We start from the raw sequence: 23,319 nt of genomic DNA on the forward strand, positions 1-23,319 counted from the left end.
CCCGGGACACTACAACTTTGAAACCACTTCATATACCAAAACATAAAGGGGGAGCTAACCATGTCAAAAGAGGTGCTTTCCTACAACTGTCCCATCCCAGAAGTGACTCATCTGTCACGACTATCAGATCTGGTTGGGAAAGGTAGAAAGATCTGCCTCTGAGCCAACCACGGTTTGTTAGCCGCCATGATAGATCTCAGTTCCTTCAGAGATCTGGACCATGTCAGAAAGATTCCCCTGATGCTGCACCCACTGGAACTTCAGGTCCCACTGCAGAGCCTGCATGTGCCACCTGGCATGCATCATCAGCAGGATGCAGGAGGCCATGAGGCCCAGCAGCCTCAGTCATTCTCACCGAAATCCAGGACAGATGGAGAAACATCAGTATCCTAGCCTGAATATCATGGCCTCGCTGCTTGGAGGATAAGTCTGAAACTGCGCTGTGTCCAGAACAGCTCCAATGAAAGGGAGAGTCTGAGTCAAAGTCAGGCGTGACTTTGGCACGTTTACAGTGAATCCCAGTGAATGAAGGAGGTCTGCCGTAGTCTGGAGGGGGAGGGGGGAGACGACAGCCTGGGGAGAGTTCGCATTTAACAGCCAGATAAGCTCTGACCCCCACCATCACCTTGGTGAACACCCAAGGGGCGCTGGTAAGACCAAAGGGGAGCACTGTGAACTGAATGTACTTCTGGCCTACTGCGAACCGCAAGTAACGTCTCTGGGCAGGCAGGACGGGACTGTGGAAATTAGCATCCAGAAAGTCTAACGCTACCATCCAGTCTCCTGTGTTCAAGGCAGATTAAACCTGAGGCAGAGTAAGCATTTTGAAATTCTCTCCTATGATGATGAGATTGAGGGACTAAAGGTCTAGGATAGGGTGTATGCCCTTGTTCTTTTTGGGTACCAGAAAGTAGCAGGAATAATAACAACCTACTTCTGGCACAGGGGCCCTTTCTAAGGATCCCTTGGTCTAGAGAAACATAATCTTGTGGAGAAGTGGCAAGTGATCCTCCGTCATCTGATCGTAGGAGAGTGGCATGAATGGAGGGGTAGTCTCAAAGGTGAAAGAGTAGCCCCTTTGGACTGTGCAAAGGACTGCCAGAGGAGTCAGTGATAGCGAATCCTACCTTCGACCAGTCCCTGGTGGGGACTCGCCAGACTAGAAAGGTTTGGAGGCATCTGAAGGGGGTGAGGAGGTGGGGCAGGTGGAATGTCCAGACCGCTGGCTCCCTGATCCACAAGGATGGTGGATCCCACTTCCCCAGCCATTCAGAGGCTGAGCAGCATTCACAGCACAATGACTTGAGGGGGAACTAATGTGGTGGGACGCCCCTTCAGAGGCACTGAAAGTGGCAAAAAACAGACTGTGGAGGGTGAAGGGCAGCCGTGAGGCCCAAGGACCTGGCCGTAGCACGGGAATCCTTGAAGCACTCAAGCGACAATTCTGCTTTGTCTCCAACGAGACAGTTACCATCAAAGGGCATGTCCAGAAGGTTGGCTTGGACATCCCCCGAAAAGCCAGACGTCCTCAACCAGGTGTGGTACCTAAGGGCCACTATTGATGCAACCGCTCTGCCGAGTGAGTCACTTGTGTCCAGTCCACATCTGATTGTGAACTGTGCTGCGTCTCTCCCATCAGCAGCAGCTTGGGAAAGTACAGCCTGAGCCTCCTTTGGAGGCTGACTCAGCACTTGTGCAACCGTATCCCATAGCAGGTAGGAGTAACGGCCCAAAAGAATGGGATGTTCACTGATCGCAATGTCAGGCAGGAGGGAGAAAACATCTTCCCAAGGTGGTTCAGCTCCTTTGATTCTCTATCCAGGAGTGCAGAAGGGATAGCACCCTCGGAGCTAGAGGCTTGGATTACCAAGCTCTCAGGGGAGGGGTGATGGTCAGAAACACTGAGTCAGGTGGAGCAGGTCGTTGGCAGCAAGCAATATTCCTGTTCACAGAAGCCTATCTGCTGGGTTTGGACCAGGTACCCAGCAAGACATCAGTAAGGGCTCGATTGGAGGGCAATAGGGGTTAGAGGATGAATCCCCAGGCTGAAGCACCTCTGTCAGGAGGTCAGCCCTGACGGCCTAGGACTTCGGTTGCTCTTCGCACCACCATGGAAGAGGACACTCCCCTCCTCCATACCCACAGTAGGGGAAGAAAGCATGCCAGTGTCAGGGTTAAGTGTCTAACCCACTGGCTTTATCCAGGTCTGTACTCCAGTCCAAGGGATCCTGAAGCCAGTACTCCAATACTCTAAAGGGTCCAGCGACCCCTTCCAATCCTCACCGTACCACAACCCATAGGAATAAGGGTCAGGATCTGACAAAGGGGGTAAGACCCCTGTCGCAGTCTGAATCTGCATTGCACAATGCCAACCCAACTCCATGTCAGGAGTCAGTAATGAGAATGGAAGGGAGGGCGAGGGCGGCATGGGGGAATGCCACTTGGGGGCACGGGCAATGTTGGGAGCATGGAAGTCGAAAAATGCCATTGGAGAAGGTTGAGGTGCTACAGCAGACACCAGTTCAGATCCAGGAACAGATCCATGGGTGCCTCCTGGAGCAGAGGCCAAAGCCACAAGTGCAGAAACTGAGGTGGGCCCTTCAGACCCTAAGGCCCAAAGTCGCTCCAGTGGAGTCTGGCTGCCCAAAGATGAGGTGCACGGCCCTTATAGAACTCTCCAAGTTGGGCCGGGGTCCATCTGGCTCCCCGAAACTTGGGGAGTCGTGGAGCCAACCCAGACGCAGGTTCTGAAGACAGACTCTTTGCCTCTCATCTCATCGGCTGACGGATTGGGTGAATTCAAATAACGCTTGCTCTTCTTTGACTTCTACTTATGCCTCTACTTACCAGATCACCCCAAGACTTGGAATGGGACAATGAAGACGGCTCAGTGACTGTTCTCAGGACCACCTTCTTGACTGAGACCGGAATCAATGTAGAGACGAGCACTGGGCCATCAGTAGCTTTAGGGACCGCTTCCTTAAAGCTTTTGGAATCATGGCCTGGCAGTCTGCACATGACTTTGGGTTGTGCTCCAGACACCACAAGCACACAAAATGCAGGTCTGTCATGGACATCACCCAATGACATGATCCGCACGGCTTTAACCCGGTCTTCGGCAAAGACATTTTCAATGCACCAGGCGTGTGAACACGCAAAAAACTTTGACAAAGTCTAAAAAGATCAGTCAAAAGACGACTGGGGGGTAAGCTCTTCACCGGATCACAGCTAGGCTGATGTGGAAAGAAAAGAACTAATGTCAGCGCACCTGGGTGGTGCCTGCATAGGACATGTAGCTCAATACCCGGTGCGCGCACAGCCAACGACTGATGCAGAGCCGATCACCACTTAACGCCGCACTGGGGTACTCCTCACAAAAAACCTCTGGATCCACACTGAAGCCTGGGGGAAATTCTAAAGTAAGGAATCTGCTAGTAGAAGTTCCCATTTTCATGACAGGAACTGGAGGTCTATTGTGCATTTGTTCAAATGGACATTTCTTCAACTGTTAGCACTACATTCAGCAGCCCTTACTGCAGGGGCAACCCTGACTAGACCTCTAATGAATTCTTTAATGATCCTATTAGACCACAAAGACATAGTCTGGAGATGATCTATATATTGATATCACAGCCAGGTGTACTTTAATTGATGCATGAACCAAACCTTATTTTGCTAGTGACGGGTTCTGGAGATGCTGGCAGAGGATTGATATTCAACTTTTAGCACCATAGACAAACATTTCTATTTCAATCTATACGTTTCTGTAGTAGTCTCTCTGCTTGGGCTTTTGAAAGAATGTCTCTGCAGTCTTGAGTGATCTTTAGGTGTACAAACTCATGGAATTCAGGAGCCATGAGGATAAGTTAAGAGAAGTTAGGTTTGGATGAAGGACCTGTCCTTGGTACATCCTCAGTAGTGTCCTGGATGGTGTCAGTTGAATGTGGTTGGTTTCCGATAATAGGAACAGCTCTGTGAACCAAGGTTGTCTGGGCCATCTGAGGGCTATGAGGATTATACAGCACTGTTCTTTCATCTTGCTGAGAATTCTTGGTATAAGAGGGATTGGGGTAAAGCATATGTATAGATCCCTAAACATCTTATCAAAAACTCATTCTCCACAACTAGATGTGGACGCCAACTTGTACAAAACTGGCATTTCCGGTTCTCTCTTTTTTTTCCGCCAATAGATAAACTGTAAACTTCGTACTTGTATAGCGCACTGAGAAAGACCTTATTTAGAGCTGAATGATCAAGCTCCCATTTATGACAACTTGTCTTTGTCCTGCTTAGCGTGTCCACTAGGATGTTGCTTGTCCTGGGAACATTCTCTGCTTGAAGTGTATTGTGTGTGTCATAACCCAATTCCAGTTCTTTTGGACCTACCTGAAAAGGGCTTGTGATCTTGTGCCCCCTTGTTTGTTCACATAGTGCATGCTGGTGATATTGTCTGTGCAAACTAAAACCAATGAATCGGATAACCTTGGCAGGAAAGCTTGATGACTGATAGATAACTCTGAGCTCCAGTTGATTGATGTGCATGCTCTTATGGTCCAGAGACCATATTCCACATATTTACAGGTGGCCATCCCAGCAGCCTTCTAAAGAGGAGTCTGTGGTTAAAATGAATGGCCTTTGTCCAGCAGGTTAGCGCTTCTATCACAGAAGCAGAAGCCCTCACACACACACACCAATGGGTGTTATGCTTCATCACTGGGCCTGCTCCTCGACGGGCTGGCGCTGTAATGCCTGACGGGCACCCCTGAATTCCCTTATCTCATAACAGTGCACCTATTTGTTTTGTATTTGACTGTTGGGAGATTGTGCACTGGACTGAAAGTCTCCTAGCCCCCCCCCCCCCCCAATTGTATTTAGTAGAGCTTGTCATACCTGGAGTGATCTAGTGTGATCAAAGGATCGCTTTGTTTGGATCCATTGCTTTTCCAACTCCTCCTGTAGGTCTCATTTTCAGGCAGGAGACCGGGACGAGAAATAGCCCAGAAGCCATCATCCCTAGGAGCAATTTGAACAGCTGTACTGAAACAGACTTTTCTCAACAGCCTGGGGGTTAACAGCTTGAGCCTTTGTTGTCTGTCCCGAGATAAAACTTTGTCTTGCTTGCTAGCATCCAAAGCTGATCTGTTAGAAATTGGGTTTCTAGGTGGCAGAGGTTTGCAACCTGTCCATGTACGGACCACAATCCCAGTCAGGTAAGTAAGGCACTCTCTAAGTTAACCTGAGCTCACCCTGTGGTAGCTTGGTGCAGAGTAGATGGGCTTAACTTACGAGGCAATGAGTAAAGTATTTGGTGCAACACACATGCAAGCAAGGCAATGAAAACACCACAGAAGCACTCCATGTGGGTTCAGAAAAATAGGTAGTTTTATCTGACAAAAATATGACCAAAATGATACAAATCCAATTTATATAACAACTGTTCACTCTTTTGCAGGGCTTTTGATAAGTTACTCTGTTTAAGCAATGTGGGGAAGATTGATGTGTCGCGCATCTCTCAGAAATGATACGCTAAAATCCTCAACTGTGCTTCACTCCGGAGATCGGTCTTGTGTCGTGGATTTGAATGCAAGCAGCGGAGATAAATGTTGCTTTAGGTTGTGGGGACGCAACGCCCTGGCCAACACTTTGTGAGGGTCAAGGTGTGGCAAGAAGAAAGGTTACCTAGCCCAAGGCAGATGCTGCCATGAGAACTTGACTAGTGAGCTATGGCACTTAGGGGGTCATTACAACCCTGGCAGATGGTGTTAAAGCGGCGGTAAGACCTCCAACAGGCTAGCGGTCTTTGATTATTATGACCATGGCGGTTACCGCCATGGTCATCTGCCGCTTCTCCGTTCCGCCCGCTGGGCTGGAGACCTGGGTCACCAGCCCAGCGGCCGTCACAATACCACCGCCGGTATTTTGACCCGGCTTACCGCCGTAGATTTCCAGCGGTAGGAACCACCATGAAATCCATGGCGGTAAGCACTATCAGTGCCATGGAATTCCTTCCCTGGCACTGATAGGGGTCTCCCCCAGCCCGACTCCCTCCCCTACACCCCCACCACGCCCCCCTCCCCCACCCGACCCCCAACATCACAGCACAAACACACACACACACGACACACACGCACCACCAACACACACACCGACATACATGCCTACATCCATATACAGACATGCACGCACACATCCATACAGACATACACGCACTCATTCCCAAAACACGCAACACCCCCGCAAGCATACACGCACTCACACACCCCCTCTACATACACAGACGCACACCCCCATGCACCCACACAACACACAACACCCGCCCAGCCCCCCTCCCCTAACGGACGATCGACTTACCTTGTCCGTCGATCCTCCAGAAGGGGACGGGAGCCATGGGGGCTGCTCCGCCGACACCACACCGCTGCGCTGAATCACAGGACGTGATTCGCTGGGCGGTGTTCTGTTGGCGTGGCGGTGGAGGTGGAGCAACCTCCACTTCCCCGCCACCCGCCAGTATGGCTGTTGGCAGCTCTCTGTCTGAAAAAGGACGGAGAGCAGCCAACAGTCAATACGCAGAGAGGAAAACCGCCACTACTGGTGGTCTTCCACACGGCGGTCCCTCGGCAGTCTTGTTAAAAGACCGCCGAGGTTGTAATGACCCCCTCTTAGTGGTTTCATAAATGTGGCAGGGGAGGGGGGGCTGCACAGGAGGCGCGGAAGTGATTACTGCCAGTGACACAGTACTCTTGTAAGGAGATCCTGCCCTCAAATCCCTCTGTACCTGCAGAAAGGTGACTGTCACCACCAAGGGTAGTTTAGGTTGTTCCTCGTCTTTGAGTGTGCAGCCCAAGGCAGTTCCCAATAGAATGTGCTATGGGGCAGCTGCGTAGCACTCGCCGGCTGGTGAGTGGGATGTTTCCTCCTCTCTGGTCGAGTTGCAGCTTTATGGGTGCACACCGTGCTGTCTGCAGGAAGACGTGCTGCCGCCAAGCGAGCTCCATCAAGGGGATACTTGTCACTCAGAATGAGTTTGTGCACCACAGCCAATGAGATGCATAGGGCAAGCCCTTTGACCTCGCGAAGAACAGGGGACAAGCCAACAAGGGGGGGGGGGGGGGGCGGAGGGTAGTAAACCCCTTTGTGTGGGCTCAGGCCACTACCCTTTTAAATTACATTGTGAGCCCTTCCCAACCTCCTCCCCAGGAAGACCCACCAGTATGCAGAAGAATGCAGATAAAAGTTGAGTATCCCGTGTTGAGGGTGTCTGAAGGGAATGCACAACTGTAGCTGTCACCAAGCCCACACCAGACGTGCATTGGGATTGGCTTTCAGGCACATAGGGCAGAGAAATGCCCACTTTCTAAAAATGGCATTTCTAAAATAGTAATAAGTCCTCTGTACTGGTAAAGTTGGATTTATTATCATTAACACTCCAATTATATCAAATATGATGCTGCTACTCCTTTCTGGTCAGGAATTATAGCTTAAAGCTATTTTAAGGGAGTCCCAATGTTGGCCTTTGAGAGGAGCAGGCCTCTGTAATGAAAAACTACTCTGGGAGTTTTTCATTACCAGGACATGTAAAACTTAAAAGTACATGCCCTGCCTTTTACTACCATGGCACCCTGAACTATGGGCTACCTAGGGCCTGCCTTGGGGTGACAGTTAGGGAAGCTGCCACAGGAGTCAGGCATTTCATGAAGATGAGGGGAGCTGATTTAAAGGCCAAATGGGAGGACTTTGAACAGATAGTGAGTTTCGACTACAGTGAATCTTACAAATGGACGATGCACGGGATGTATGGGGATATAAAATGTGCATCCTGTAAAACCATGGTTCTCCAGTAACCTACGGTTGAGGAGATGCAGATGTCGGAGAAGGTGACTATGCGGGAAGATTGCTTCCATAGATCTTTGTTCCATTTTGAATCTCCGAAAATTGGTTGCCATTCCCCCAATTTCTCTTTTTTACTAGGGAAACAATGGCAGTAACCATTTTCTTTTGGGATTGGGAAACTGTTTCTATTGCACCCTTGTTTAATATGTTGAGTGCTTCCATCCGAAGTGAGTGAAGGCGAGGTGGGTGTACTCACTTTGGTGGAATTTTGTGAGCAGTGTTTTGATGAATTGCAGAGTATGACCGTAGGAGATGGGGTATAATACCCATTTGGTCAGTGTTATTGTCTTCTGTTCATGGGAGAAGTTGGCGATTTTTTAACCTACAATTTTAGCAGGATGGGGCATAACCGGAACTTGTGTGAGGTCATTGTTTTCTGTTAGCATCTCTTTCCTGAGGAGTTTGCTTTTGTCTAGACGCTTGCTTATTATAAGATGCTGTAGGTGGAGATCGATAGGACTGTCGCTGAAGGGGTAGCCCTTTACTGTGAGTGGGAGGGTTAATATTGTGGAAAGCAATGATCATTTCCTCTGTAGGATGAAAACCCCCTTCCTTGTGCTCCTCAAAAGGATACTTTCCAAAATTGCAGGATGCCCAAAGATTCTGCTGTGTCATATCTGCCAGAGCAGCCTGTAAAGTGTCATCCACGTGCTTTTCGAGTAGGGCCTCAATATCATAGGGCATGTCTAGAATCTTGGTCTGTACCTCAGGGCAGAAAAATGCTGCCTTCAGCCAGTTGCCAAAATCCAGTTGGGGGTATAGCCACAGCACAGTCAATCTCAGATGTTCTCTCTTTCTTGTAGTAGCCTTTACCCCTGCTCTTTTATCTTCAGGCACGGGATCTATGAAAGCATCAAAGTCAGACCACATTTGCCAGTCATAACCACCCAAAATTGCCAAAGAATTGGCAGCATGAACTGTCATGGCAGACATAGTGGAAAGTCTATAGCCGATGTTGTCCAGGCACCTGCCCTCCCTATCTGGTGGAGCCAATATACCGCCTGGGGGGGGATTTTCGGAACAATGCTGAGCCGCTTGGGAGATCATAGTCTGGCTTTGGGTGCCAAGGCAGGCGATTTTTCTGTCACCTTATTTTTGTCTATTCACTGTAATATGGATCAAACCATTGCGGGATTCACCATTATCTTTGTGCCCTTTCCCCAGATATAATCCAGTATTGGGATTGAGCGCAGAGATATCCTGGCACGTTCCTTGAAATCATATAGAAAGAACAGTCACTGTTTAGCAGTGACTGGCAGTTGAAACCTTTTTGCCAATCTTTCCCTCAGTTTTTGCAAACCAACCCTCTTCCCCGCTCCCAACCCCTCCCCCCCACCCCCCCCCAAATCCCTCAAATTGTATCCGGAGGAGAAGCTACTATTTGTTGCTCAGGTGGCAATGGAGTAGGAATTAACTAATCATCCCATTCATTGGGCATGGACTGACTGCCTCTGCTATTTCTCCCTCTTCTCTATCATCATCTGAAGATGACAGATCATCTCTGGGAGATACCGCAATGTTGGACTTAGCTGTCATTCTGGGTGGCAATGGTGCCGGAATAGGCCCTGGCGTTCTTGTGAGCGTTGGAGGAGATTTAGGTTGAGTTTGAGAAGTTGGCTTAGTAGGTTCTGGAAACTTCTTATAGTAATCCTGCAGCATCCCTTGGAGATCCTCAAACAGGGTCAAAGGAATCTGTACCATACATTCTTGTGAAGGAGAATGTCAAAACTGGAAATATTCCCTGTGCTGCTTAGGCCTTTCAGCGTATCTCATCTGCTGAGGCTCATATTATTCTTCATAAAACTGCTCATCATCCTCCCTCTGGCATTTGACGTAGAGTTCACAAGGGCTGTGGGCCACCCTGAAAGGTACCATCATCAGACTCTTCTACGTCCAGAAGGTGACTTGGAGGGAAAGGAGACACCTTACTCAGGAAGTATGCTCAGGTAACAGGGAGGGCTTTGGAATTTTGACTCATTGACAAGGTCATTGTTGACTCGTAGTTAAAATTTGTTGCTGCAAAGGCTTTTTTGGGGCCTTCAACGTCGACAAAGCCGATGGTGTCATCACCAACTGTTGTACAGCTGTCATCAACGGAGCCTTCATGAACGATATCTTAATCATTGATGGCATTGTCAATATCGAAGTCACTGTAGTTACAGTCATAGTTGACACTGTCATTTGATGAAGGGGTCATAGTTGTTGACACAATGCGATATTTGTCAGACTATTCAGAGAAGGAGCTTTCTGATCTCACGCCAGATTTAACAGATGAGTGGAGGTATGTTTTTGAGAATGTTCATCTTTTGTCTATTTGAAATGAGGCACGGACAGACTCATGGCGAGTCTTTAAGGCCTTTCTAGATTCCTCTGAAGTCCCCTGGTCACTTGATCTTTCTTCTTTTGTTTGACCTTTTTTAAGAGGTTGAAGAAGTACCACTATCTTCTTCCTCTAAGAGGAGATCTTTTAGATTGACTTTTGAAGCCAAAGAATAAGTCTCCCTTTCCTTAAGGGTTTTAGTAGAAAAGGTATGATGGATCTAGCAGTTTACCTTAGGAGTAGCGTGGAGGCAATAGTCTTTGTGGCGATCTTCAGAATGAAGCTTTTTCTTCCCACAGGGCCTCTGAGGACTCCAACATAGTAGAATGTGGCAAATAAGTTATTCCACACAGGTTGGAGAAACTGAGCAGAGCTCAGGGAGATTCCTTTCACACGAGGTGCAGTAGAAAATCTGAGGGAATCAGCCTCCTTTTAAGCTCCTTTTAAATAAAATGCATAAATAACGTGAATGTTCATTGCCATTACAGCCGCTGCTAATCTTATATACTGTTTTATTATGGTATCATGAGACTCCTACTTAGACGACTGGGAATGCTTCTAGCATGTGAATCTATGAAGGATCCAATGCTGGAGAACAAGTGTTAACTGTACTGGGGGAGGAGAGGGGGGGCAATAGACAATCTCTCCGGCCATTTCTCTGTAGTGGTTCAGGGGAAGAAAAAAAAAATATGTAACAATGAAAGCTGATATACACACTTTGAGGCTTAAACAGGGGCCTATGCCACTTAAACATGCCCTTGGGAGGCTCTCTTTAGTGACAAGGGAAGAGGCCAGGAGAATGCCACTCGAAATAGAGTAAGAAGGAATTGTTTTAGCATTTGTGTTTTCTGAATGGCTATCGCCAGTTATCACAAAACAGATTGAAAGGCTCCTGAGATTCTGTGGCGCACTCAGTAGTCTCAATCTGAATATTGTAAAGGATAGCTTGTCTACTTAAATATTAATGAAATACTTTTACTTTAAACAATTTTCTTCTGGATTAGATTTAAAATCCACATACTGGGGGCATGTACAAAATGGCTGAGCGTATACTCATTTGCCTGGAGCTCTGCCAAGTGCTTTCGTTTGAGGTGGAAACAGACCTTTTCCAGGTCTATCTGTCATCACCACATCCCAAGAAGACAGATGGAGGCTGGGGCATGCTCACTGCTGCAAAGATCCCCGTAACAGCAGCTGATCCCAAAGCAACCACACCAGCCAGGACAAGATTGCAGGTGCCACAAGCCGTGCTCCTCTACTCCACCGCAGGCTAAACCGCAAGAAGCCCACATTTTGTTTTGGCCCTTGGGTGGGCACTTGGTGAGTCCTGACTGTTGGTGCCACTACTTTGCGACCTCAGTTGACCCCCTTCCCTCACCCTTTAGGAATTCAGAGCAGTGGCAGCAGCTGGAGGAGTTTGATCGGCAGCTGCAGCCAGCGTCTGGGTGCAGAGGCACGGCAGGTGGTGGGCAGTGGGACAAGAGTCTAGTGCTAGGAGACCTTCCATGGCCTCCTTGAGTAGCCTGTCTGGCCCATCCTGCCTGCTTTCTGCCCCCATCCCCTTTTTTAAATTCCGTTACTGAGGCATCCCTGCTGGCATCCACGTACCTGGCAGCTAGTAGGGCCTGCATCCAGCTGGCTGAACATCCTACAGCTGCAGATGCCTCACTCTCACCACTCTGCCCAAATCCTGTTGCCCACTACTGGAGCTGCTGCAGTACCCAGAGGAGCACCGCAGGACGAGGACCACCTGTAGAGGATGGATGAGGACCACCTGTAGAGGACAGACGAGGACCAGGACCAGAGGACCTTTGCATGGTTGGGCCAGCTCGGCCTGCTGCCTTGCCTCCCTCCCCCAGCACAGTCCCCATAACAAGTGCCTATGCCCAAGTGGACCTGGCCCTGAACGAATGGACATTGCCTACCTAACTCCCCAGGGCTTTATGAGCATGAGAGACATCTGTTCTTGCTTTTGACATGCCGCTCTCCCTGAGGGCAAGCAGAGCCTCTGTTTGTGGCCTCCGCAGCCTAACTGCAACCCAGGCTGAAAGGACCCTGCGCTGCAGGTCCACAATAGGAAGTCAATCTAAGATCATATATCTGGGTCTCTGCCTAACAAAAACGATTTAACCAACTCTCATCTTTGCTTTTAACACCTCCTCAAAGTCCCTCCAGGATGAGTGGAGCAGGTCTTCTAGACTACTCACAACTGCAGGGTGGACTCCTGAAGGGCACACTGACTATCCCCAGGCACCTGTGTGTTCTTGACGGTGGCTGTTCAACATTTGACCGGGGCCGGTCTGGTGAGAATTGGGGCTGCAGTCTTGCCTGTTGCTCAGCCTCAATTCACAATCTCTTCTCAACACAATATTTAAAAAAGATACCACGTTAAACGACTTGTTCCACAAGACACAGGTGTAAAAAAAAAATTTTTTAATGGACAAGGTGCATAAGGCATCCCCAAACACGTTGCCCCCTGATGGGGCCCATTGCAGAAGGTGCACACACAGATGAGGCTCCTGTCACAAGGGCTTTACTGGAACAATTATTTTGAGCTCTCCAGGATGTTTGTGACTCTCGCATAACCAGGAGGTGAAGGACCTCCACCATGAGACATGGGCCAACGCGTAAACTCCCAGGAACAAACCCATGACTGCATATGGGAGGAGGAACTGGACAGCCATCACCAAGAGCTTTGTAGTTGCGAGACAAGAATCAAGAGCTTTGCTGCCAACTGGAAGATCTCAAAAACAGCTCTTGGCACTCGAAAAGAACCATCAAAGGGGTCCCATCACATGCAGTCTCTGGCAATCTTGAGGAATTTGTTAAACGCCTATTCCACCAGTGCTAGCAGACCAAGAGATCATCCTTGATCGCTCCCATAGGGCAGGCCAGCCAGCCAATACTCCTGGTCACGCCTGTTGACATTCTCACATGCCTTCACTACTACAGGCAAAAGGAAGCCATTGTGGGTACGACACAAGACAAGTCCACTACAGAATTTGAGGAACTGAAATTGTGAATATATCAAGACCTCTACCCCAACCACGTTACAACGGCATAGAGAACTGCAGCCCTTGATGGAGGCCCTCCCGGAGAGGGGCATCAGATATAAGTGGGGACACCCCTTCCGCATTAGTTTATTTGGAAAAACGAACTGCACAGCATTCGTACTCCGTGCGGGAATCAACCACTGTTCCCATTGATCTGCGCCACTCCACCCAACAAAGGAAGAAAAAGATACGCAAATGCTCAGAAGCTGAGAGTCGTGAGGAACAGGAGGCACTGCTCCAACAGTTACAGCACCACAAAAGTGCCACAGAAGCTTAAAGTGACCACTAACTCCCACACCGGCTGTCCGGACACCCCTGTCAAGACGGAGTGACAACCAAACTCCCCCTCATGGATACCAATTCAGAACGCATAATGGCTCCTCTCCCCACTTGCCCAGATGGCGCTTACTGAGGCAGAGCTCCGTGGCTCTACCCCCGAATTGTAGAGATTGCTGCTGATGACGCAAGTCTTACCTAGTAGTTCTGGATGTTCCCAGGCTGGGGAATTTTGTTGTTGAACTATTTGTATACTCCGTGCCTTTCCCCCCCTGGGATTCCTCCGATTACTGATGCCCTGTAAGACAGGTTTATGTTTTGGTCTGGTCTACCCTATCGCCCAACTATGGCCCACACTGGCTCCCCATGCCCTTACACATAGATAACTACTATCCTCAGCCTTAACGTCAGTGTCCCCAACGCTCCAGGGAAGCGCCTGGCACTTTTGTCTTTTCTCAGGGATGCAAAATGTGACATCTATTCCCAACAAGAGAGGCACTTGCTTAAGTCCGACTGGAAGTGCCTATGATCCCGGTGGTTTGACCGTCAACATTTGTCTTCTGAGGCAACGAAGACGGCTGGGGTTGAGATCTTACTGGCAACCCACTTCCTGGAGTGAGTGATTCAGGTCCATACTGAACTGTCAGGCTGGCTTTTGGCCCTGCAAATAGATCTGAGAGGGCATGTGTTTATATTAGCAAATATTTATGCCCCCAATGACCACCAGGAAGCCTTTCTATAGGATGCCAATGGGGCGGGTGCTGTCCATGCCAGACATGGACATTGTTGATGGGGACTTTAAAGTTGTAATGGAGATGCAGAGGTTCACGTTGCTCCACAGTCTGGGACAAACCTGCGCTCTTACACCAGCCTTTCGACAGCAGCTAACAAATGCATACATGACAGACATGGCGACGTACCTATCCAACGGACCCGAGTTACACGTTCAGACATACGCCCACACTAACCTTTTTCTCACCTTCCCCATATCACAACGGCAACAACATGGGTGGAGATTGGACTGGCCTCCCTGTCCGATCACTCCCCTATTGTTCTTCATTGTGCCCTCCCTACTGTCCTCCCACCAGCGCAGACTTGACACCTTAACATGAGACTTCTCACCCACGGCTCCATTACCGAAATATCAGCCAATATAGACACCTCCTTAGAGACTAACGACACACCAACCACATCCTTCTCACTTTAGTGGGACAGCCTGAAAGCAGTCCTAAGGGGCCAGGTCATTGCCAATGCTACACACTAACACTGATCGACACACCTTGTGCATCCAACTAGAAAGTAATGAGCACGCGTTGGAAGATTCTTACAAACACTCTGGCTCACTGGCGATCCGAAATAGGCTTGGAGGGGAACAGGGCAGGTGTTTAAAGGCCCAATGCCTATGAGCTTAGGCGGTGGACCTCAGGGTGAATGAATTAACAGGCTCAGATGGTATTGCATTGTGGCAGGATAAGAGTATTGCACAGGAGTTTGAGAAGTTTTATACTGCTGTCTACTTGGCTGAGGCATTTCAAAACAATTATATTAGTACTTAACTGTCCACAGTTCCATTTATAGGCATATGAAAGGGCCCTGTCCCTACTTTGGACAGAGACATCACTCCTAATGAGGTTCTTATGGCCATACAGTGCGTACAACCGAAGAAGGTAGCATTCTATAAAACATGAAGCCCACTGCTGGACCCTGTATTATCCTGTCTATACAACGTGTTTAGCTCTAATGGTGCGCTGACTGACTCAATGCAACTTGGCACCATTACACTAATTCACAAGACAGGCAAAGACCCCAAGCGCTGCACTTCCTGTCCCCGGATTTCTATATTGAACGTTGATGCTAAGATTTTCACTGGTATCCTGCCACATAGACTAGCTCCCTATATGCGAGGCATAGTGAATCCCGACCAAACTGGATTTAATCCAGAAAGGGGATGCAGTTATAACGAACCAAATCGGTCACCTTCTGGACAAAAGGCAACGCTACCGCATCCCTGCTATTCTTTTGTCTACTGACAGAGAAGGCCTTTGATCAGAACCACTGGCCCCCCCCATCTCCATGCTGTCTTGGCACGCTTGGGTCTGGGCCCGTGGTTTCATCAATGGGCCCAGTGCTGATATACTTCACACAAAGCCAGTGTACCAATAAATGGGATCCTATCTAAGCCCTTTACCATTATTCGGGGGTACCAGGCAGGGTTGTCCCCATTCACCCTTATCTGCCCTTTATAAAAAGCCACCTGCATAACGAATATGCAATCACCCACAAATTGGGAGCATCTGAATGGGGAGCAGGGTCCATAAAAGTATGTTATACGCTCATAATGTCTTCCTGACCATATCTAACCCTCGTATCTCTACGGCGGTGACTGAGTAGTTGGATGCCTTTGGGGGAGCATCTGGTTTTAAGGCTAACCCTCAAAAGTCATCCATACTCAACTTGTCCCCATCAGAGGCTACCTGCAGGAAGTTGGCTCTGTATATACTATTTCAAAGTAAGCAATAGTGTGCACAGAGTCCAAGGGTTCCCCTTAGAGGGAAGATAGTGGCAAAATTAGATAATTCTAATGCTCTATTTCGTGGTAGTGTGGTTGACCAGTAGGCTTATCAGAGGGTGGTGTTAAGCATTTGTTTTACACACACAGGCATTAAATGAGGAACACACACTCAAGACTTACTCGAGGTCAATAGGTTTTTATATAGAAAAATATATTTTCTTAGTTTATTTTAAGAACCACTGGTTCAAGATTGGAAGTAAATACATAAATTGCAAGGTACTCCACACAGGCAAGTTAGGAACTTTGAATAAAAGCAATATCATATACAGTCTTTGTTAAAATGGCAATAAGCTATTTTAAAAGTGGACTCAGTGCAAAAATCAACAGTTCCTGGGGGAGGTAAGTAAAGGTTAGATTGTGAGGTAAGTAAGACACTTACAAGTCTCAGTTTTTGGTCATGGGCAGCCCACCGTGGGGGGTTCAAGGTAACCCCAAGTAGGCACACAAACACACCCCCAGTGGCACAGCGGCGGCCAGGTGCAGTGTGCAAAGCAGGCGTCGGGTTTCAGATAGGAAACAATGGAGGGACCTGGGGGTCACTCTAGCGGTGCAGACAGGCACAGAGGGGGGGCTTCTCGGAACAGCCACCACCTGGGCTAGACAGAGGGTCGTCTGGGGGTCACTCCTGCACTGAGGTTCGGTTCCTTCAGGTCCTGGGGGCTGCGGGTGCAGTGCTGGTTCCAGGCATCGGGTCCCTTGTTACAGGCAGTCAAGGTCAGGCGGAGCCTCTGGATTCTCTCTGCAGGCGTCGCTGTAAGGGTCCAGGGGGGTCATCTCGGGCTACTCATGGGGTCGCAGTCGCCAGGGAGTCCTCCCTGTGGTGCTTGTTCTCTGGATCTCGAGCGGGGGTTTTGTTAAGTCTCACGCTTCCGGCGGGAAGAGTGAATTCTTTAAAAGTTGCTTCTTTGTTGCAAAGAAGTTGCTGTTATTGAGCAGAGCCGCTGCTCACAGGAGTTTCTTGATCCTTTAGTCCAGGGCAGTCCTCTGAGGCTTCAGAGGTCACTGTTCCCTGTCGATGCGTCACTGGTTGCAGGTTTTCGAGTCAGGAGGCAGGCCAGTAGGGCTGGGGCCAAAGCAGTTGTTGTCTTCCGTCTCCTCTGCAGGGCTTGTAGGTCAGCAGTCCTTGTTTCTTCAGGTTGCAGGAATCTCCTTTCCTGGGTTCTGGGGTGCCCTGTGTGTTTTGATCTGGGAGAGCAGTAGCCAATGGCTACTGTCCTGGATGGTGGCTACACCCTCTTTGTGCCTCCTCCCTGTGGGGAGGAGGGCACATCCCTAATCCTATTGGGGGAATCCTCCAAAACTAAGATGGAGGATTTCTAAAGGCAGGGGTCACCTCAGGACACCTTAGGGGCTGTCCTGACTGGGGGGTGACTCCTCCTTGTTTTTCTCATTATCTCCTCCAGCCTTGCAGCCAAAAGTGGGGGCAGTGGCCGGAGGGGCGGGTATCTCCACTAGCTGGGATGTCCTGGGGCGCGGATACAAAAGGGGTGAGCCTTTGAGGCTCAGCCAGGTGTTACAGTTCCTGCAGGGGGAGGTGTGAAGCACCTCCACCCAGTACAGGCTTTGTTCCTGGCCACAGAGTGACAAAGGCACTCTCCCCATGTGGCCAGCAACTTGTCTGGTTTGTGGCAGGCTGGCAGGAACTGGTCAGCCTACACCAGAAGTCGAATTGGTAGTCAGGGAGCATCTCTAAGATGCCCTCTGGGTGCATGTTACAATAAATTGTACACTGGCATCAGTGTGCATTTATTGTGCTGAGAAGCTGGATTCCAAACTTCCCAGATTTCAGTGTAGCCATTATGGTACTGTGGAGTTCCTGTTTGATAAACTCCCAGACCATATACTCTTATGGCTACCCCACACTTACAATGTCTAAGATGTTGCTTAGACACTGTAGGGGCATAGTGCTCATGCACATATGCCCTCACTGGTGGTATGGTGCACCCTGCCTTAGGGCTGTAAGGCCTGCTAGAGGGGTGACTTACTTATGCCACAGGCAGTGTGAGGTTGGCATGGCACTCTGAGGGAGTGCCATGTCGACTTAGTAATTTTCTCCCCATCAGCACACACAAGCTGTGAGGCAGTGTGTATGTGCTGAGTGAGGGGTCCCCAGGGTGGCATAATACATGCTGCAGCCCTTAGAGACCTTCCCTGGCATCAGGGCCCTTGGTACCAGGGGTACCAGTTACAAGGGACTTATCTGAGTGCCAGGGATATGCCAATTGTGGAAGAAAAGGTACAGCTTAGGGAAAGAACACTGGTGCTGGGGCCTGGTTAGCAGGGTTCCAGCACACTTTCAATCAAAACTTAGCATCAGCAAAGGCAAAAAGTTAGGGGGTAACCATGCCAATGAGGCATTTCCTTCCACTACCCAAATGCAACTCACCTCAGACTTCCCCTTTATGTGGGTGACACAAGGAATCACCTACTTAGGCCTCTGTATATATAGCCCACACCTGACCTACAGTAGCTTGTAATTATGACAGCCTCTTGTCTGCGCAGTCTGACCTCTCCAGACGGAAAACTCATGGCCCCTCCTGGCTAGGCCGCCTGGTGATTGCCAAGGTGACACTCCCTCCAAAAAATTGATATTTGATGCAACCGGTGCCTCATCAACCTCCAACGATCACGCTCAATAGGTTGCAATCCCCTAAATGGGACTTTTTTGGGAAGGCAAGATAGCACAGATGGCTGAATCGCAAGCATATCTTTCACAGGCAGAGGAAGGACTGGGTATCCCTAATTTACAATGTTACTATCAGCCAGCGCAGTTACATTATATAGTGGAGTGGTCTCGGCTCAGCACTGAAAAATGCTGGTTCTTTATTGATCAGGTGGTGGCAGGCACTTTGAGCTGGAAGGTGCCATGGCTGCCGAAACTACACAAGCCTGTAGGAGTATATATTTCCCCAGTAGTGTGAGCCAAAGTGGGAGTGTTTGACAGGGTGCAACTTTGTCATGGACTCTCCACACCTCTGTCCCCACAGACACAACAATAGGAAATTCCGACTTACCCCCTTGAAATCTTCTAGAGGGGCAGGCGGTCACTCGCTGTGGCACTGGGAGCCCCCACAACCCCCAACACAGGAGCCCCCTCCACCAAACAGGTTCTCCTTTCTAAATGGGGCACAGATGACGCTCTCACAAAACTGGTCTGACTGCATAAGCTGTGGGACCTAGTAGGAATGGAAAAACTGACTGCTGTAGTGACCCACTCCTTAACCGCTATTTGATAAAACTTGACCTTGTATCTGCTACCTCTCGGACAAGTTTCTAGAATTATCCTGCCCACTACACCTGCAGATCCTATGACTGATTCACCCAGAACAAGGTCCATCCATACTCACTGCCTGCTAAGCTTCCTAGCCATGTGCATTCCCCAGACAATACAGCTTGGAACTGGTGTCTACTCCCCCTCCCCCACTCCACCTGTCCTTGCTATTACCCACTGTTCTCGCCTTGTTATGTAGTTATTCTGTACTTTATTAGCCAGTGATCATTAATCTGATAACTTCCCACCGGCCAGTGGATGTAGGTGGGCTACTGTTCTATCTTTGTGCTTTATTGATACAATAAAACAGATCTTAAACCTACAATCCAAATACCATCAAATAAAGCTACACCACAAATCCAAGTTCTTAACAATGCTCATCACCTTAGAATAAGTATCAGTTTTAAAAGCTGCCTTTTGAACTGGTGTCAGGAGCCAGAGTATTTCAGCGGTATGATCAGGTATTCAAAGGGAAGCCCAATATACAAGATATTTTGAATGTACTGAAAAGAGCTGGGCTACATTTGCATAAAGAAAATGTCATTTTTTTATTTTAAGAAAAAAAGTATTTGATGCATACCATTTCTTGTTCATGAGTCAGACCTAGTGAAGACCAAGTAAAATTAATCAGATTAGCACATTTCGACAAGCTAAGGAGCAGCTATGATCCCTCTGAAATCGAATACTATTCGAAATATGGGAAGAACTTTGCAGGGGAGACAGAGTCCTTCATAGTTTTTAAGAAAAGGGAAGGTGTTTAAATGGGCTGAAGAACAAGAGAGCCACTTCAGGGAAATCAAACAGGAAATTCCACATGCTAGGATCTTGCATCTGCTTGATGTTACCTCAAAGTATTGACGGTAGATACAAGTAACAGGTGGTGTGTACAGTACTTTTGAAGTTGAGAGAAGGTATTGAGATTCCTTAGGCAGTCACAATTGTCACTCAATGATGCAGAACATAATTATTATGTGATTGAGAAAAAAGCACTTGCTGCAGCTTGGGAGCTGAATATTTCTCTACTTGTTTGTGGGGGTCTGAATTTCAAATTTAAAACAGACTTGAAAAAGTACAAGGATGGCAAGATTTGCTTCCAGAACGCAATAATATCAGTATGAGGTAGTGTGTGCGGCTGGTTGGAAGAGTGTACAAGAGGATTGCTTGTCTAAGTTGCCTCTGAGGCTGTCTGAGGCAGAATGGCTCAAGAATGATTTGACAGTGTGTTTGTTAGAATAGAAGATGCCTTCGAAAGTGAATGCACAACAGTTTCTCATGAGGAATGGAATAAGGCTTGGTTGGAGGATGTTCTTGTTTAGTAAGTATTTAAGTGTATAAAAAGGTGAGTAATGAGAGTAAAACATCTTAAAATGTTTAAGTGAAAGTTGGTAAAACCAAGGGACTTGGTCAAGATCAAGTAAGGAACTTAAGGAGAGGCGATTAATAAATGTTCAAGTCTTTGGAAGTGAACACATTTTGAGGTATATGGGTTTTTGTAGTATGGACAAGGATGGAGTAGAAGGAAAGTAGCCAATAGTGACACTAAAGGTGTGGGTGGTGAGTATGGGGAAAAGAGTGTGTAAAGAAGGTGGAGCAAGTTGCAGTGGATTTAGATTGAGTAAGGATGAGGTAATGATAAACGAACCACTATGGTTTGAGGAAAATGTGAGAAAGGGAGAAAGTGGTGATCCAAGAAATGGTAGAGACGGAACGCGGTTAGGTGAATTGGGCAACCTAGGGAGAGGAGCATACCAGGGTCACAAGATTGTTTTGGGATACCTGGTCTTGCTATAGTTTATTTTGCCAGTTCAAATCTACATGTATATATTTTAATTCCAATTCTCACTGCTCTATTTCTTTTGGTGCAATACTGTATTCTCTTGCTGTTGAAGAAAGGAGATTTTTATAATAAGTTACATGAGTAGGTCATCAAGAATCAACTTCAGGTTAGGGAGATGGTTATCTGTTAGAACAGTGGTTCCCAACCTTTTGTGGGACCCCCCCACCCCCTTTTATCATTACTGCAACCTGGGGACCCCCAAAGAATCATTACTGGAATCCAGGGACCCCCCCCCCCCCAACTGAGTCATTACTGGAAGCCTGAGATCCTGACCTAAACATTGTTGATGATTTGAATTACAAAACAGTACACAAAAATAGAGAAACCAGTATTCCATCAAACACACAAATGATAACACTATGCAATTAGCAAACAAAATAACACAAATAAATATTTTAATAGGAAGATTGGAGCTTTTGTAGATTTAATTGAAGCCATGCTATATTCGGTTTGAAGCACCTGCACTGCTCCCATGAATCAATCTGAGGATACTAATTTAATTGTTAGCATCCAATTTCAAATTCCTTTACATTTGCAGTAGGTTTTAAAGTTTTGATTTGTACATTTAGCCACTTTATTTAGATACACTATCTGTTAATATCAGTTAATTTTCTGAGAAGTGACAGACCCCCCTGAGGAGGCTTCACGGACCCCCAGGGGTCCCCGGACCACAGGTTGGGAACCACTGTGTTAGAACACTCGTATGTCATTAATCCTGGTAGCTATGTGATGTTATAGCTTCCATGGAGAGATCATCTGAAATGGGACAAGCACTGGTAGCTTTATGGCTCTGCTGATGGTATAATAAAAGAACATAAGAATACTCTGATGGTATGTGACCCCCTTCACTTCAGTAACCACCCTCAAAATGCCATGGCCTTAAGTGACAGCTGAATTACACACCAGAAAAGCACGAAAAGACAAAGCCATTTGTTGGAAACGGCTGCCACAAAGCCCGCTCTGTCTATACTTTATTCTTTTTTGATAAATTGATGAAAAGAGCTCTAACAACAGCTAATGCAGTCATTGTCTGTCAGCACAGAATTCTTCTAGTGCTCATGACAATCAATGAGGATCCTATGATGCAGAACAGATAACTAGCATATAATGAAAATCTACTGGAATAAAAGTGCAAAGATATTTCTAATATATTTTGAAAATGACTGAAATGAAGTAGTGCTATAAGGGATTTAAATCTATGACCTTAAGACTGTTCTTTTGTATCAACAAATGATTGAAACATGACAAAGGTCATTCTTTTAAGAAAAAGGGGGCAAAAATGAGCGCTGAAAAAGGTTTAAAATATGAAATAGTAAACAAAATTGAAATGACGATAACCACAGCAAAGCACAATGTTGAATACACAAGGATTCTATAAACAATTTATGGAATACATTAGCAGAGAAATACTCCCTGAAATTGACTTACCTAAACTATCAGGGCTATCAATTGAAAAGCACATCAATATAACGTCTGTATCCGGATAGGAGAGGGGTCTAAGTCGATCATAATCTTCTTGACCTGCTGTATCCCACAAGGCTAACTCCACCTATGGGAAAGTGGCAGATTATGAGCCAGACTCCATGCTTGATTTATGAACCACCATGAAAGTAACATGGAAAGGAGTTAAACCCGCTTGTGCATTAAAGTAAGTGTTACTTATCTGTAACCTCTAGTTCTCCAGCAATAGTAAATTTCATAACTTTTAATACTAAAATTCTTCCCAGTCGTCAAGATGGGAGTCCTATGTTAACTTTACAATAGCAGTGCAAGGTACTGCAAGCCTCAAAAGGCCACAGAATAGTGATACTTTAGTAACCTACTCATGTCACTGGAAAAGATCCAAACTTCCGCCAGTGATGTGACTGCCCTTAGCCTCTCATTAGGTTTCTTTCATGCATGATATGTCAATATATGAATATGCTAATCTAGGTGAGCCACTTTATTGGAAAGGAGAGCCTCACATGTGAATCTACAGCAGATACCATGCTGAAGAACGGTTACAAGTAATGAACTTTTTTCTTCTCCAGCTTCAAAATCTTTCTTACATTCACATGCCTGAGTCAGAACATCAAACAGTACACATGGGTCATCATACAT

The 23,319-nt window shown here is 47.5% G+C and overlaps 1 protein-coding gene across 2 annotated transcripts in view; it reads right to left on the reverse strand.

Annotated features, from left to right (window-relative positions):
• RHOA (ras homolog family member A) overlaps positions 1–23,319 on the reverse strand; it is a 167,038-nt gene that overhangs the window by 86,913 nt on the left and 56,806 nt on the right. For both annotated transcript variants that reach the window (XM_069206855.1, XM_069206854.1), the window contains exon 3: positions 22,648–22,768. In XM_069206855.1, coding sequence (XP_069062956.1) covers positions 22,648–22,768 — 121 coding nt within the window. The remainder of the gene's footprint in view (positions 1–22,647; positions 22,769–23,319) is intronic.

The sequence above is a fragment of the Pleurodeles waltl genome, chromosome 9, assembly GCF_031143425.1.
Source record: "Pleurodeles waltl isolate 20211129_DDA chromosome 9, aPleWal1.hap1.20221129, whole genome shotgun sequence".
In the NCBI taxonomy this organism is placed as follows: Eukaryota; Metazoa; Chordata; class Amphibia; order Caudata; family Salamandridae; genus Pleurodeles; species Pleurodeles waltl.